The sequence below is a fragment of the Podarcis filfolensis genome, assembly GCF_964270895.1.
Source record: "Podarcis filfolensis genome assembly, chromosome: 15".
NCBI classification, from domain to species: Eukaryota; Metazoa; Chordata; class Lepidosauria; order Squamata; family Lacertidae; genus Podarcis; species Podarcis filfolensis.
The window spans coordinates 14,858,293-14,873,057 of record NC_139618.1 but is presented as its reverse complement, the minus strand read 5'-3'; the positions used below and the strand labels follow the sequence as shown (position 1 = coordinate 14,873,057).

Sequence of the window (14,765 nt, the reverse complement as noted above, 5' to 3'; positions counted from 1 at the left end):
CCCACTCAGCTATGAAGCTCACTGCAATACCCTTGGACAAGCCACTGCGTCTCAACCTGGCCTACCTCACAAGGTTGTTGTGGGGATTAAATGAGGAGAGGTGAGAAACATGCACGCCACTTTGAACTTGTTGGAGAGGATGGTGCAATATAGATCCAATCAATCAATCAATCAATCAATCAATCAATCAATCAGTGAAACCATGTGGGCAAAGGGACTGTGCTTTGCCAACCCCACCAATTAGATAATTGTTGGGGATTGCCACCCTACCTCCTTGGGGCCTAGCCAAAGCTTCACAAGTTCCACGCCTGGCATCATATTCGCATGGCTTGACCAAAACGGTCAGGTGAGTGGGGGGTTCGCCGCTGCTGATCTGAACACAGAGCAGTTTCAGAGATGCAGTGTTGACCTTCAAATGCAAGAACATCCTATTCCAAGGGCATTTCCTTTGCAGGTGGAAAGCCCCTTGTCCGGCCCATGCTGCCAAGCTGGACGTGATCTCTTTCTGAAACCCTTGTGAGATGTTGGTGGTGTTCAGAGAAGACATAACAGTCCCGTTGGATCAAGAGCCTGACAGAGCAAATGCACTTGATTCATAGCAATTGCAACATTTAATTTTCAGTTCCCTGCAAAGCAACGGTTGATTGGGCCACATGAGAAATTTCAGCTACAGTTAGAAGTTATGTAAGGCAACTTCCCCTCAGTCTCCATCTCCGGAGTTCGAACCATGATAAATGTGTCTGACCTCGCAGTGTTGTTGATCTGCTTTGCCTCCACACACACCCTAGCCATATTAAGAGTGCCATCAGCCTAATGAATGGGGAAGTGTTTCAAACAGCAATAAATTATTTTTAAATCATTGGCTTTTCTGAACTCGCTGAATTTCTGCCTGGGTGGGTGGAATCAGCAGCTATAGGGGAATTTCTAGCTTTTCTGTTGCCAACTCACAGACAGTTTTGTGGGCCTCCTCTCTCTTGACACAGCCTTCCCCACCAGTCTTGCAAATGAGTAGGAAGTGAGGTGGGGGGAGCAGATGTTCTGGAATAAAAAGGTGTGGAGAGGGAGGCAAGCCCCAAAAATATCTCATGAGAACAGCCTGCTCAATCAGGTCAAGGGTCCGTCTAGTCCAGCATCCTGGTCCCACAGTGGCCAATCAGATGCTTGTGGGGAACCTGTAAACAGAATTCGAGCACAAGAACCCTCTAAGCTCCTGTGGTTTCCAGCAACTGGTATTCAGAAGCATTGCTGCCTCCAGCTGTGAAGGCAGAGCAGAGACATCATGGCTAGCAGCCAAGGATAGCCCTCTCCTCCATGAATTTGTCAAATCCTTTCAGAAAGCCCTCCAAGTGGGAGGCCGTCATTGCCTCCTGTGGGAGGGAGTTCCACAGTTTATGCTGCATGAAAAAGTCCTTCCTGTTATCTGTCCTGAATCTTCCAACATTCAACTTCATTGGATGTTTATCAGTTCTGGTGTTTTGAGAAAAGGAAGGAAAACTTTTCTTTACCCGCTTTCTCCATGCCAGGCATCATTTTATAAACTTCTATCGTGTCACCTATCTCTTGTAGTGTAGTGTAGTGGTTAAGAGCTGTGGACTCATAATCTGGTGAACCGGGTTCGCGTCTCCGCTCCTCCACATGCAGCTGCTGGGTGACCTTGGGCTAGTCACACTTCTCTGAAGTCTCTCAGCCTGACTCACCTCACAGAGTGTTTGTTGTGGGGGAGAATGTTAGCCGCTTTGAGACTCCTACGGGTAGTGATAAAGTGGGATATCAAATCCAAACTCTTCTTCTCTTCTTCTTCTTGCCTTTTCTCTAAATGCCCCAGACACTCTAAAAGTCCCAGACGCTGCAACCATTCCTCATAGGGGAGTCGTTCCTATTCCCTTGATCATTTTGGTTGCTCCTTTCTGAGCCTTTTCCAACTCTGCAATATCCTTTTTGAGGCGAGGCGACCAGAACTGTACACAGTATTCCAAGTGAGGTATCACCATAATCACATTGGCAGTTTTCCCTTCAATTCCTTTCCTAATGATCCCTAGCATGGAATTTGCCTTTTCCACGGCTTCACACTAGGTCACCGCAAACCCCTCCATAGAAAGAAGTAAACGTCTAATGGCAACAGTCTCCTTTTTTTGTGAAAATAGACTTTAATGTAATAAATTAGTTTTCTTTTAAATAAAAACATAGTTTATCCAAACCCCGACACCCTCCACTCAATGGCCCAGAGTGAACAGGATGAGCATGATTTTCCCCTCCCAAAACGCATGCAGAGGAACATCAGTTGCAAGAATGAGAGTCACACCATTAGTCTATAGTTTTGAAACACCCCTTGGCCTGGAATACAGGCTTCTCCTCAAGACAAGAGACACACTCCTCAGGCTGGGTGTACCTGCTGGCACTGTGCCCCCTCCCCAGCCAGAAGTGCTTGACAGCTCACATAAGGCAGACCTGAGGAGAGGGTCACATGACCCTTTGGGGCTGCCATATTTGTTTGGCACAGTGGGATGTAGGGGTGAGGGCCAGAGTGCCTCTCTCTACCACCACAAGAACTCACATGTCCGTGTCTTTATCAAAGCTCTTTCTTGCTTCCTTTTTTTTTTTTTTAAGAAATTACTCCAGAGTTTCTACAGAACAAGAAATTTCATTTAAGGAGAAATTTTGGGCCTATTTTATAGTCCCACACTTGACCAACCCGCTTGGGAGATTTCTTCACCCCGGATATGTGGGAATGTGTGAAAGGCGCTGGATTTTATCAAAACACTTGGTTCTGAAAATACTTTAAAGGTTTTCCCCCTGCTCTGCTTGTGAGCTTCCTGGAAGCATATGGGAAACAGGATAGAGCCCATGGAGGCAGGCCTTTGGTCTCACCCAGCAAGGCTGTCCTTATCACACAGCCAGAAATCTATGGAATGGGTCCCGCCAAATGTCACCTGCATGTTCTGGTAGGTTTGGTGAGGTAGGAAATGAAGCTATTAAGGAAAGAGTGCTGTGAAGTTGTTGCTGAATTTTGCAGAATGTAAAATCCCGAGATTTGGGGTGTTGAATTGAGGGAAACACTTGAGGAATTTCAAGGACTGTAAAAAGATATGAAGTGAGAATCCTCAAGAGTAGGGGGGAGGACCTTATTCAGCCGGCTGTCTTAAAACATCCTGCCCAGTGGCAAAGAGAACTATAATGGTCCTCAGGATCTGATCCAGTGCAAGAATGTGAAAGGACTCTGAGGAGACGAGGGCTCCCAGACTGCTAAGTCACTGTGACTAAAATTACCCAGAGGTTCTGGGTTGTTCAAATGTTGGTGGAGTCATAAGAACATATGATGAGCCTGCTGGACGAAACCAAAGGCCCGTCTAGTCCGGTGGCCAACGAGGTGTCTGTGGGATGGGAAACCTGCAAGCAGAACCCAAGCGCAGGAGCAACTCTTTCCTCCTGTAGTTTCCAGCAAGTGTTGGTGGCCATTGCTGCCTCATTCAGAGGGAGTTCAGAAGTGCCCTGAAGACATCTACTCCAGCATCGTGTTCTCCCAGTGGCCAGCAAGATGCCTCTTCTGGGAAGACCACAAGCAGGACCTGAGCATCCTCCCTTTCTGCGATTTCCAGAAAACTGGTTTTCAGAAGCATTACCGCCTCTGACCAAGGAGGCAGAGCACAACCAGCATGGCAAGTCACCGTCTCCTCCATCATCCTAGATCATTGGCCATGGTGGCTGCTGGGGGACCACATCTGGATGACCATAGGTGTCTCCTCATCCGCTTAGGCCTATCTGGCATTAAATCCTCAAATGGTGATCCTAGTGTGAGAGGGAAAACTCTGCCACAATCGCTAGCAATTTAGAATCTTCCATGATCTGGATTATAAATTGCACAAGGCCTGTAGTGTGAATCTGCATGAATAGCCAATGGGTGGGAATCCCAAGTAAAATCTATTTCGGCTTTCAGAAAACGTGACACACATACACCCTGCACCCTGGTGGGATCACCGTCCGTCTTTCTCTCAGATGCCCCTGCTGTAAAAATCTATCCCCAACAGACCAGTGGGAGGCCTCAAGGAAAATCCTGGTGGAATGGAGAAGAGTCCCCATCCCACCCCATGCAGGCCTAGGGAAAGGAGCTTCGGTTCCTAACCAAGGGGAACATTTTCTCAGATAATGGAGATGGGAAACATCCATCGGACAACATCACGGCCAAAACCACACACTGGAGAAAAGGTAAACTAAAATGGCAAATGTTCCTGTTGGAGTCCCTTTCTAGAGTGGTTCACAGAGCAACCAGCACATCCTCAGTTCCTGGAAGTAAAATGCCAGCAAGGCTTAAGTTTCTGGTAAGCAGAATTCATCTTGCACTGCAGCGTCTCAGCTCTGCGTCATCGCCAGCCTCGCTCAGACTCACAGAAGCTTATCTTCTCCTTCTTCCAAGCTGATACGTCCGAAGCATGAGAGGCCCATTGGTCAAAGGCTCTCATCTGACTGAGATGGCGTGATGCAGTGGAGCTATCTAGCTGCTACTCCAAGACAGAAGGCTGTGCCTCATAATCTGGTGAATGCCACTGCTGAAGGAAAAGGAAGGGAAGATGGCAGCAAAGGAAAAAAAAAGGCAGATGATGTTATCTGTAGGGATACACAAATAGGCCCTCACTGCTTTGGTCCTTTTTCAGGGTTCCAGACAGCTGCCCCCCTTTGATTTATTCCATCCCTTCTCCCTATTCCATCCCTTCTCCCAGTTTTCTTGTTTTCTTTTCCAACTGACACTCAACATTCCATGCTCACTGAGCATGCTCAGTCCTCACTGGGATTCAGCTGCCTGGCAGTTCTTTTGTTTCGCTTCCACCAACACGCTTGTACTTCTGTAAACCTTGGAATTCCCTCAAGAGCATGTTGATTCCTGCCCTCTTGTTTCCCAATAGACCCATTTCCCCTCTATTTCTGTCTGCACCCACTGCCCAAGTTTGGCATTAAGAGGAAGTGATTTTGACTTTCCGTTTTGCTAGCTGAAGGTATTTGCTGAACGGCCCATGATGGCTGGTGGCTGCCAGCTGTTGCATGTGACACCTAAGCACGAAATGCTGCTCTTGTGAATTTTCTGAAAAGGCTGCTTACATGGTTTCTCTCTGTCGTTCTGTCTCCCTCTGCCTGCCTGGTGTGTGTCACTGGACTCTCCGCTTTCTCATTCTCTGAGGGACGCAACCAACCGTTGGACGTGCAAAGCCAGGCAAATAAAGAATTAGTTTACAACAAATGGGAAAGTGGGGTCAAAATAAAACAATGTCAGGGATTCTTTAGCTGTGACTCCTGCATTGCAGGGGGTTGGACTAGATGACCTGGGGGGGGGGCGTCCCTTCAATTCTACAATTCTACAATTCCATGATTCTATGATTCTGTGAAGGTGACAATATTCTTCTTGTGCCCATTTAATCATGGCAGATTTCACCGTTTCATCCTGAGTATTCCATTTCAACAGCAAGTTATACATCTTTGACAAAATCTTAGTTTTGGGTTCTAACAGTTCTGTTTCTAATTTTGATTTTTCCACCTGGAAGCCAATTTTCTTGTCCAAATTATATGCCTCCATTATCTGATAATAATGAAGCCAATCTCGCACTTTGTTTTTTAGTTTCTCAAAGCTCTGCAGTTTTAGTCTATCTCCCTCTTGTTCCAAAATTTCCCAATATTTCGGCCATTTGGCCTCCATATTGAGCTTTTTCGGAGCCTTCGCTTCCATTGGTGACAACCACCTTGGGGTTTTATTTTCCAATAAATCTTTGTATCTTCTCCAAACACTGAACAAAGCTTGCCTGACAATATGGTTCTTAAATGCTTTATGTGCTTTAACCTTGTCGTACCACAAATATGCATGCCACCCGAAAACATTGTTAAAGCCTTCTAAATCCAAAATGTCTGTGTTCTCAAGAACCAGCCAGTCTTTCAACCAGCAGAATGCTGCTCATAGTAAAGCTTAAAGTCTGGCTGGGCAAATCCACCCCTTTCCTTTGCATCAGTTAATATCTTAAATTTTATTCCGGGCTTCTTGCCCTGCCAGACAAATCTAGAGATATCTTTCTGCCACTTCTTGAAACAATCCATCTTGTCCACAATTTGTAGTGTTTGAAACAAAAGCAGCATTCTAGGCAAAACATTCATCTTTATAGCTGCAATTCGGCCCAACAAGGAAAGCTTCAAGTTTGACCAAATTTCTAGATCCTTTTTCACTTCTGACCAACATTTTTCATAATTAGCTTTAAATAAGTTCCCATTTTTTGCTGTCATGTTAATCCCCAAGTATTTCACTTTCTTGACCACAGTCAGACCTGTCTCATTCTGAAACCTCTCTCTTTCAATCGGTGTTAAATTTTTCTCTAAAACCTTAGTTTTTGACTTGTTCAGTTTGAATCGCTACAGATTCACTAGAAAAATATAATTGTCCTATAGTTGGTTGCCAGTTGTTCAGGGTGTGAACTGCAATGTTGTCTTAACGGCTATGTGGGTGTGCATTTGTATCAAGTGTGGAACACTAGATCCAGCCTTTGGCTTGGATCCTTACCTCTCTCTGCCCAAAGGGACAATTTTGGTAAGTGGGCAGGGTTGGCCATCTGCCAGTCTTTTGACATCATGACGGCTTCAAAGGGACTTTCTCCCAGCACCAGTCAGCTGATTGACACTTAGACTGAGCCATGTCGGCTGCCCTTGGGAGCTCCCCATTGGGAATATTCAAAGCCAGGCAAAATTCCCGTTGGGAACTCCCACAGGCAGCTGGTCCTAGTGGGTCAGCTGGTGTCCTGGTTTTTACTTTTGGAAGCAAGACAACCCTAGTAAAACTGAATTACTGTGTTGTGAAATGACGCATGTCTACAAATTGTCACCAACATGAAAAGTTTGGAAAGCTCTGCTCTAGGCAGTCTCTAGGGAAGGAGGTTGAGTCAGTAGGCAGCAGAGACTTGCAACCCCCATGGGGCCAAACTCTGAACTCCCCAAATGCCCCAAATGGGGACCGAGATCATTTTGGACTGTCTCTGGTTAAACTGGGGCAGTTGGGAGCATGCCACAAATTGCCTGCTGAAATCCAGGTTGTGGGGTGCTTGGGTAGGAAGCCGCATGCCCATTTCCTGATGTTCTAGACTAGAGCAGTGGGTGGTACTGGTGGGGTTACCAAGGGGGCACTAAGAGCCATGGGGGGCCCGCAGGGGGGGCGCTGGGGGTGTCAACAACCATCAAGTGGCTTTGAAAAGCTGGTATCACTGGGCCAAGTTCATCCATTGAAGAGTTTTAATTGGATTTTGAACAAATGCACAATTAATTGTTGCTCTTTCGAACGTTGCTGTGTTATTATCTTACTTAGTGGGTTGTGCAAACTGCAATTCTGAGTAATGCTTTTAGAGTAGGGGGCAGTGGGGATGAATTTAAAAATCTAAGGTGGTGATGGCCCCCAAATGCTTGGGAACCACCCTTCCCCTCTGCAGGGAGGTGGGACCAATTCGGATGGTCCGCTCCCGCCACTTAATGGATCCAAATGGTTTCCAGAGAGTGGTAGGGGATGCTTTATCCCATGTTGATGGCCTTTCAGCTGATTCCCTGGTGGCCCGCTGGAATGCGGAGTTAACCAGGGCTATCGACTGTCTGGCTCCGAAGCGCCCTCTCCGATTGCATGGAGCCCGGACAGCCCCGTGGTTTTCTTCGGAGCTGAGGGTGATGAAACAATCGCTGAGACGGCTAGAGCGTCGGTGGCAAAAAACTCACTCTGAATCTGACCGGACACAGGTTAGAGCTCAACTTCGAGCCTACCAAGTGGCGATAGTGACGGCGAAGAAGACTTTCTTCACCGCCTCTATTGCATCTGCAGAAAATAGTAGCAGGAGACTCTTTCAGGTGGTTCGCAATTTAACGGAACCACCTTTACCACCGGGGCCTTGTAAAGACCCCAAGATCTCCTGCAACGATTTTGCAAAGTTTTTTGCAGATAAAATCACTCATATTCGGAAGGAGCTAGACACCACCGTGGGAGCAGGGCAGGGGCGGGAGAGTGCTAGAGCTCTGTCTGGTCAAGTTGCATGGAATCAATTTCAATCCGCTACCCCCGAGGATGTGGACAGGCTGCTTGGACGCGTGAAACCAACCACCTGTCTCCCTGATCCTTGCCCATCCTGGCTAATAAAAGCAAGCCGGGAAGGGCTGGGCTATGGGCTCTGCGGGGTGGTGAATGCTTCCCTCTGTGAGGGAACATTCCCAGATCCGCTGAAAGAGGCGGTCATGAAACCGCTTCTTAAAAAACCATCTTTAGACCCGGCCAGTATGGCCAACTATCGCCCAGTCTCAAATCTTCCATTCTTGGGCAAGGTGATTGAGCGCGTGGTTGCTGAACAACTCCAGGCACGCCTGGAGGATGTGGACCATTTGGATCCCTTCCAATCGGGATTCAGGCCTCATCATGGGACTGAAACTGCCTTGGTCGCGCTGGTTGATGATCTCCGGCGAGCTAGGGACAAAGGTGAGAGTTGTTTCCTAGTTCTGCTGGATCTCTCAGCGGCCTTTGATACAATCGACCATAACATCCTTCTGGACCGTCTAGAGGGGCTGGGAGCTGGGGGCACTGTTATGCAGTGGTTTCGCTCCTTCCTCCTGGGCCGTGTTCAGAAAGTGGTGGTGGGGGATGAGTGTTCAGACCCCTGGGCCCTCACTTGTGGGGTGCCTCAGGGTTCCGTCCTCTCCCCCATGCTTTTTAACATCTATATGAAGCCGCTGGGAGAGATCATCAGGGGGTTTGGACTGGGTGTCCATCAATATGCAGATGATACCCAGCTCTACCTCTCTTTCAAATCAGAACCAGTGAAGGCGGTGAAGGTCCTGTGTGAGTGCCTGGAGGCAGTTGGAGGATGGATGGCGGCTAATGGATTGAGGTTGAATCCTGACAAGACAGAAGTACTGTTTTTGGGGGACAGGGGGCGGGCTGGTGTGGAGGACTCCCTGGTCCTGAATAGGGTAACTGTGCCCCTGAAGGACCAGGTGCGCAGCCTGGGAGTCATTTTGGACTCACAGCTGTCCATGGAGGCGCAGGTCAATTCTGTGTCCAGGGCAGCTGTCTACCAACTCCACCTGGTACGCAGGCTGAGACCCTACCTGCCCGCGGACTGTCTCGCCAGAGTGGTGCATGCTCTGGTTATCTCCCGCTTGGACTACTGCAATGCGCTCTACGTGGGGCTACCTTTGAAGGTGACTCGGAAACTACAACTAATCCAGAATGCGGCAGCTATACTGGTGACTGGGGGCGGCTGCCGAGACCACATAACACCGGTCTTGAAAGACCTACATTGGCTCCCAGTACGTTTCCGAGCACAATTCAAAGTGCTGGTGTTGACCTTTAAAGCCCTAAACGGCCTCGGCCCAGTATACCTGAAGGAGCGTCTCCACCCCCATCGTTCTGCCCGGATGCTGAGGTCCAGCGCCGAGGGCTTTCTGGCGGTTCCCTCATTGTGAGAAGCAAAGCTACAGGGAACCAGGCAGAGGGCCTTCTCGGTAGTGGCGCCTGCCCTGTGGAACGCCCTGCCATCAGATGTCAAAGCGATAAATAACTACCTGACATTCAGAAGACATCTTAAGGCAGCCCTATTCAGGGAAGTTTTTAATCTATGATATTTTAGTGTCTTTTTGGTTTCTATGGAAGCCGCCCAGAGTGGCTGGGGAAACCCAGCCAGATGGGCAGGGTACAAATAATAAGTAATAATAATAATAATAATAATAATAATAATTATTATTATTATTATTATTATTATTATTATTATTATTATTATTATATTCTAAAGCCTTGATCAAAGCCTGCATTTGCTAGGCCCTGATCCAGCAAGGCACCCCCCTTACCTGCCTTCCAAGGCTGGGCTCCCCAGGTAGCTCTCCATCCAAGGACATTGCTTCCAGAAAGTTAGATGGTGCAAGGCCCTTCTGCCCATTCACCTCCCCCTGCAGAGAAAGAAGAGAAATGCCTCTATAGCCCACAAGGTAAATGAAACTCCCTGGTGGACACCTACAAGTCATTCAGAGTGAGGGGCACAGAGTGAGAGCCAGTGTGGTGTAGTGGTTAAGAGTGGTGGACTCGTAATCTGGTGAACCGGGTTCGCTTCCCCGCTCCTCCACATGCAGCTGCTGGGTGACCTTGGGCTGGTCACACTTCTTTGAAGTCTCTCAGCCCCACTCACCTCACAGACTGTTTGTTGTGGGGGAGGAAGGGAAAGGAGATTGTTAGCCGCTTTGAGACTCCTTAAGGGGTGTGAAAGGTGGAATATCAAGTCCAAACTCTTCTTCCTCTTCTTCTTCTTGTTCACTAAACCTCAGAGTACCAGATGCTGGAGATAGACTGCCCCTGTACATGGAGGTTCTACATATAGCTGTCATCATTGATAGGCCTTGCTAAGTCATTCCTCTCTGACCGCATCACATGCATCGTAAACCACCCAAACTGGTGACCGCTGTCCTGCTTTGTGGCAGTGTGTGCCTCATGTCCATTACGTCTTGTGCAAATGTCGTGTTTAGCAGCCAACCAGTTTTCATCCATCTCTGATCAAACCAATTAGGTTCCCCAAAGCTTATTTTAATTAAGTGGTGGACGAGCTCAGCTGCCTTGAAAACGATGACGGCTCCGCAGCTCTTAATTGCCAACAACTCTTTATAAGGAAACCCGGCGAAGGTCAACGATGGCAGAGCTTTCAAAGTGGTGGAGGGTGACTAAGACTAAGCGGAAGAGTTGGCAAACCCCCATATCGATGCAGCCCCTCTGATTTTATTCAGATACATCATTTAGTGCCTGAACAGTTCGGATAAAAAGGAAGGATCCTGTACTTACGTAATAGAACCCGTCATCGTCCATGGAACTGAGCACAGTGACAATATCCCCAGCGCAAAACCTCAGCTCTGCCTAGAAGGAAAACAGTGAAGACAATGAGAAAGTTGGGGGCTGGGTGGGAGAGTGACCTTGGAAATGTGTGTGAAGACAGGGCTGATCTGCAGAAGTATCTGAGGAAGGCTGGCCTCACCTACTTTGAAGGGTGAAGATCAGGGAAAGCACGATGTTAAGAGAAGCCCTCTTGCCACCTCATGACTGTAGGCAGAATGAGTGGGGAGGCTCAGAGGCTCACCAGGGTGAGACAAAATTGCCCCAAATGCTATTAAAACTGACTAACCTTTGCTTATCACCACCAAAGAACCTTCGAGTGCTTTCCTACCCCAGGAAACACTGGGTGACCAGCCGCTCTTGCTCACCTCCGTATCCAGGTTGGGAGAATTCTCTTTGGGGTTGTAGTCAAAGATGGCCACCATAGTCCTTGGGGCATCATCCTCAGAGCTCAGATCCTGACTTTCATGTGCATCTAGCAGAGAAAAGGAAGCATACAGTCACAGCTCCTTATTTCAGCCTGTCGCCCAGAGCAGAAGAGCATAAGAAGAGCCTGCAGGATCAGGCCAGTGGCCCATCTAGTCCAACATCCTGTTCTCACGGTGGCCACCCAGATGCTTGTGGGAAACCCGCAAGCAGGATTTGAGCACAAGAGCTCTCTCCGCTCCTGTGGTTTTCAGCAGGTGGTTTTCAGAAGTGTTGCTGCCTCCGACTGTGGAGGCAGAACCCAGCCATCACAGTTAGTAGCCATCCATAGCCCTCTCCTCCTCCATGAATTTGCCCAATCGTCTTTTAAAGCCATCTAGGTTGGTGGCCACCACTGTCTCCTGTGGGAGGGAGTTCCATTGTTTTAACTATGCGCCGCACATACTTGGGAATCACTGAACTAATTGAAGACGAAGCAATGCTCACCAAAGCAAGGATTCTTCTCTTCTTGCTTCTCCTGCTCCACTGTGGGGATGAAAAACAAAAGAGCCAGTTTAAATAGAAGCGCAGTGTGTCCGTCCGTCCCGTTACTGAAGAACAAAGACTTAGCCAAGAGATATTTCCAAATTGCTGGTTTGAGGCCCTGCAGGCAGAGCATATGGTTAACCTTAAATGCAGCTATAACAAAAGCAGGTGTTCTAACTGGCAGAGCTTTGGATGTTGATCTGTTGCCGAGCCGAGGGGGGTTCAAAACAATAAGAAATAAAAAAGGAATTACTGTGAAAATAAGAATTATTTGGGAGGTAGGGGATGTCAAGTTTTGTCCTTGCTCAGGACACCATATTACCACAGGCCACCCCTGCTGATGCTGTCACACCCCTTTGCTATCCTACATGGAGGAATAGGTCAGGATTCTCTAAAGCAGGGGTCAGCAAACTTTTTCAGCAGGGGGCCAGTCCACTTTCCCTCAGACCTTGTGGGGGGCCAGATTATATTTTGGAAAAAATATATGAATGAATTCCTACGCCCCACAAATAACCCAAAGATGCATTTTAAATAAGGACACATTCTACTCCTATAAAAACACGCTGATTCCTGGACCGTCTGCGGGCTGGATTTAGAAGGTGATTGGGCCGGATCTGGCCCCCGGGCCTCAGTTTGCCTACCCCTGGTCTAAAGGTTGCATGTGTTCCTACGATATCGTGCTGTGCTTAGTAGGTGGAACCCTTTGTTGGTCATCACCTCAAAACCAATGTTGTAGAGTCCTCAACCATCCTCATAAAAACGTAAGCGCCTGCAGGATCAGGCCAGTGGCCCATCTTGTCTAGCATCCTCTTCTCACAGTGGCCAAGCAGATGCCCGTGAGAAACCAACAAGCAGGATTCGAGCACAAGAGTCCTCTCCTCTCCTGTGGTTTCCAGCAACTGGTATTCACAAGCATTGCTGCCTCTGACTGTGGAGGCTGAGCCATTGGGGGCTAGTAGCCGCCTCCTCCTCCTCCTCCTCCTCCTCCTCCATGAATTCATCTAATCCTCATTTAAAGCCACCTAGGTTGGTGGCCATCACTGCCTCCTGTGGGAGGGAGTTCCATAGTTTAACTATACGCCGTATCAAGAAGTGCCTCCATATGCATCACCCTGACCAGCCCACGAGACACAGGAAGCTGTCTCTTACAAAGTTAGATCCTTGGCCCACCTAGTTCAAGATGGTCCATACACCAGGGGTGAGGAACGCCTTTTAGCCTGTGGGTATCCTCCAGAGTTTCGGATCTTTTCTGTTCCTCAGCTGGAAATGAACCTGGGACCTTCTACCTGCCAAGCAGGTGTCCTGGCCCTGAGCTACAACCCTGTGAATGAACTGTGTTTGTTTGCCAGCTCTAAGAAACCCAGATTCCCAGAACACACACAAAGCCATTGTGGAAAAGCATCGTCCTCCATCTATAGAAGCAAGAAACTTTTTTAGAGTTCAAGGGCACCTCCTAACCAGGTAAAGTTACTTGAGCAGGGTGCAAAGCAAGGCTGGTGAGGGGTGTGGCTCTGGGGTCAAATCCAGCCCTCCAGGCCTCTCTGTCTGACCGCCAGAAGGGTGTGTTTCCTAGAGACAGTCCTAGAGACAAGAGAAACCTGGAGGGCTGGATTTGGCCCCTGGAATTGAGGTTCTCCACTGCTGGTCTACACTGGCTGGCAGAAGTTTTCCCCAACTGAACCTGGGACCTTCTGCAGGCAATGCATGTGGCCAGCCACTGAGCAGTGGCTCTTCCTTGAAAAATCAAGCAAGATTCTAGTCCTCATTGTTCTGAATAAAGGGGCTGATTTAAGTAGGAACATAGGCTCCTTTTCTTGAATCAAAACCTTGAGTCGCCTAGTTCAGGAGGACCGTTTTCACTGACTGGCAGTGGCTTCCCAAGATTTCAGGTATTTCCCCATGCCCTGGAGATGCTGGGGTTCAAACATGGGAGCTTCTACTGGCAAAACAGGTGCTCCAACACTGAGCTAAGCCCTTCCCCACATCTTGTGCATGGGCACTGTTTTTTTGTTTCTCAGCTTTGTGACAATCTCTTCAAATGGGACTTGAGAGGGCTGCAAGAGGCAATCAACACCCCGGACACGATACAGACCTTTTTTGGATCGCCGAGGTTTTGGTGGGCGAACTGTGAGGCGACGAGGAGGAGGGGAAAACACACCGTTATCTGCATTAAAAAAACCAAAACAAAACCCAAGCAAATTAGCAATCTGCAAGATAATGAAATGTAAGAAATCTTTTTGCAATATTAATTTCAGTTGGTGGGTTCAGCTCTCAATCACTGTGGTGTAGAGTCCGGATTTGGAGATACGCAACACACTGCATCCTGGCTTGCAAGAGGCATGACCACAATTCAACGATCCCTTCCAGGCAGGCAAAAGCATTTGAGGGGAGGATGAGCTGGGGATTGACTGGCCTGGGGAGAGTGCTGTGGGCCAGTGTTTTCTGGTGGGTCACATCTGGGCCTGGACCTGAGGTTCCCCATCCCACCCCAAGGTCACGGGTCAGAGTGGAGCACCTAGACTTTCCACCAGCATGTCCGTAGGGATCCGTCCTTCCTCTAGGAGCTGCTTCCTGGTGGCCTCGCTGTCCACCTGGACCTCGGAGACCATGTTGCAGGGGATATAGCCCGTTCTCCCCCCACATTTTCCTCTGTAGAATCCATCAGCATCCTTGTGGCCATAAACCTGGAGGAGGAGGAAACAATGAGAAAGATGAACAATAATTTGCAAGAGAGTTTTGGGGGGGAAGCGGTCAGAGAGATATTAAGAACATAAAAAGAGCTTTGCTGGATCTTCAAACCATATTTGCAAAGAGGCATTTTAAGTACCGTATTTTTCGCCCTATAGGACGCACTTTTCCCCCTCCAAAAATTAAGGGGAAATCTGTGTGCGTCCTATGGGGCGAATGCAGGCTTTCGCTGAAGCTTGGAGAGCAAGAGGGGTCGGTG

The 14,765-nt window shown here is 48.4% G+C and overlaps 1 protein-coding gene across 6 annotated transcripts in view; it reads right to left on the bottom strand.

Moving 5' to 3' along the window:
* Positions 1–3,963: 3,963 nt before the first annotated feature.
* TSPOAP1 (TSPO associated protein 1) overlaps positions 3,964–14,765 on the bottom strand; it is a 55,628-nt gene continuing 44,826 nt past the window's right edge. For 4 of the 6 annotated variants that reach the window (XM_083588147.1, XM_083588149.1, XM_083588151.1 and 1 more), the window contains 8 exons: positions 14,334–14,502; positions 13,911–13,982; positions 11,780–11,818; positions 11,236–11,342; positions 10,820–10,891; positions 9,841–9,939; positions 5,092–5,165; positions 3,964–4,544 (listed from right to left, as the gene is read on the bottom strand). In XM_083588147.1, the coding sequence (XP_083444273.1) occupies positions 5,139–5,165; positions 9,841–9,939; positions 10,820–10,891; positions 11,236–11,342; positions 11,780–11,818; positions 13,911–13,982; positions 14,334–14,502 (585 nt within the window). In that variant the 3' untranslated portion in view covers positions 3,964–4,544; positions 5,092–5,138. Of the gene's footprint in view, positions 4,545–5,091; positions 5,166–9,840; positions 9,940–10,819; positions 10,892–11,235; positions 11,343–11,779; positions 11,819–13,901; positions 13,983–14,333; positions 14,503–14,765 lie in introns of all 6 variants that reach the window. The other 2 variants (XR_014542045.1, XM_083588148.1) reach the window with 2 other exon arrangements.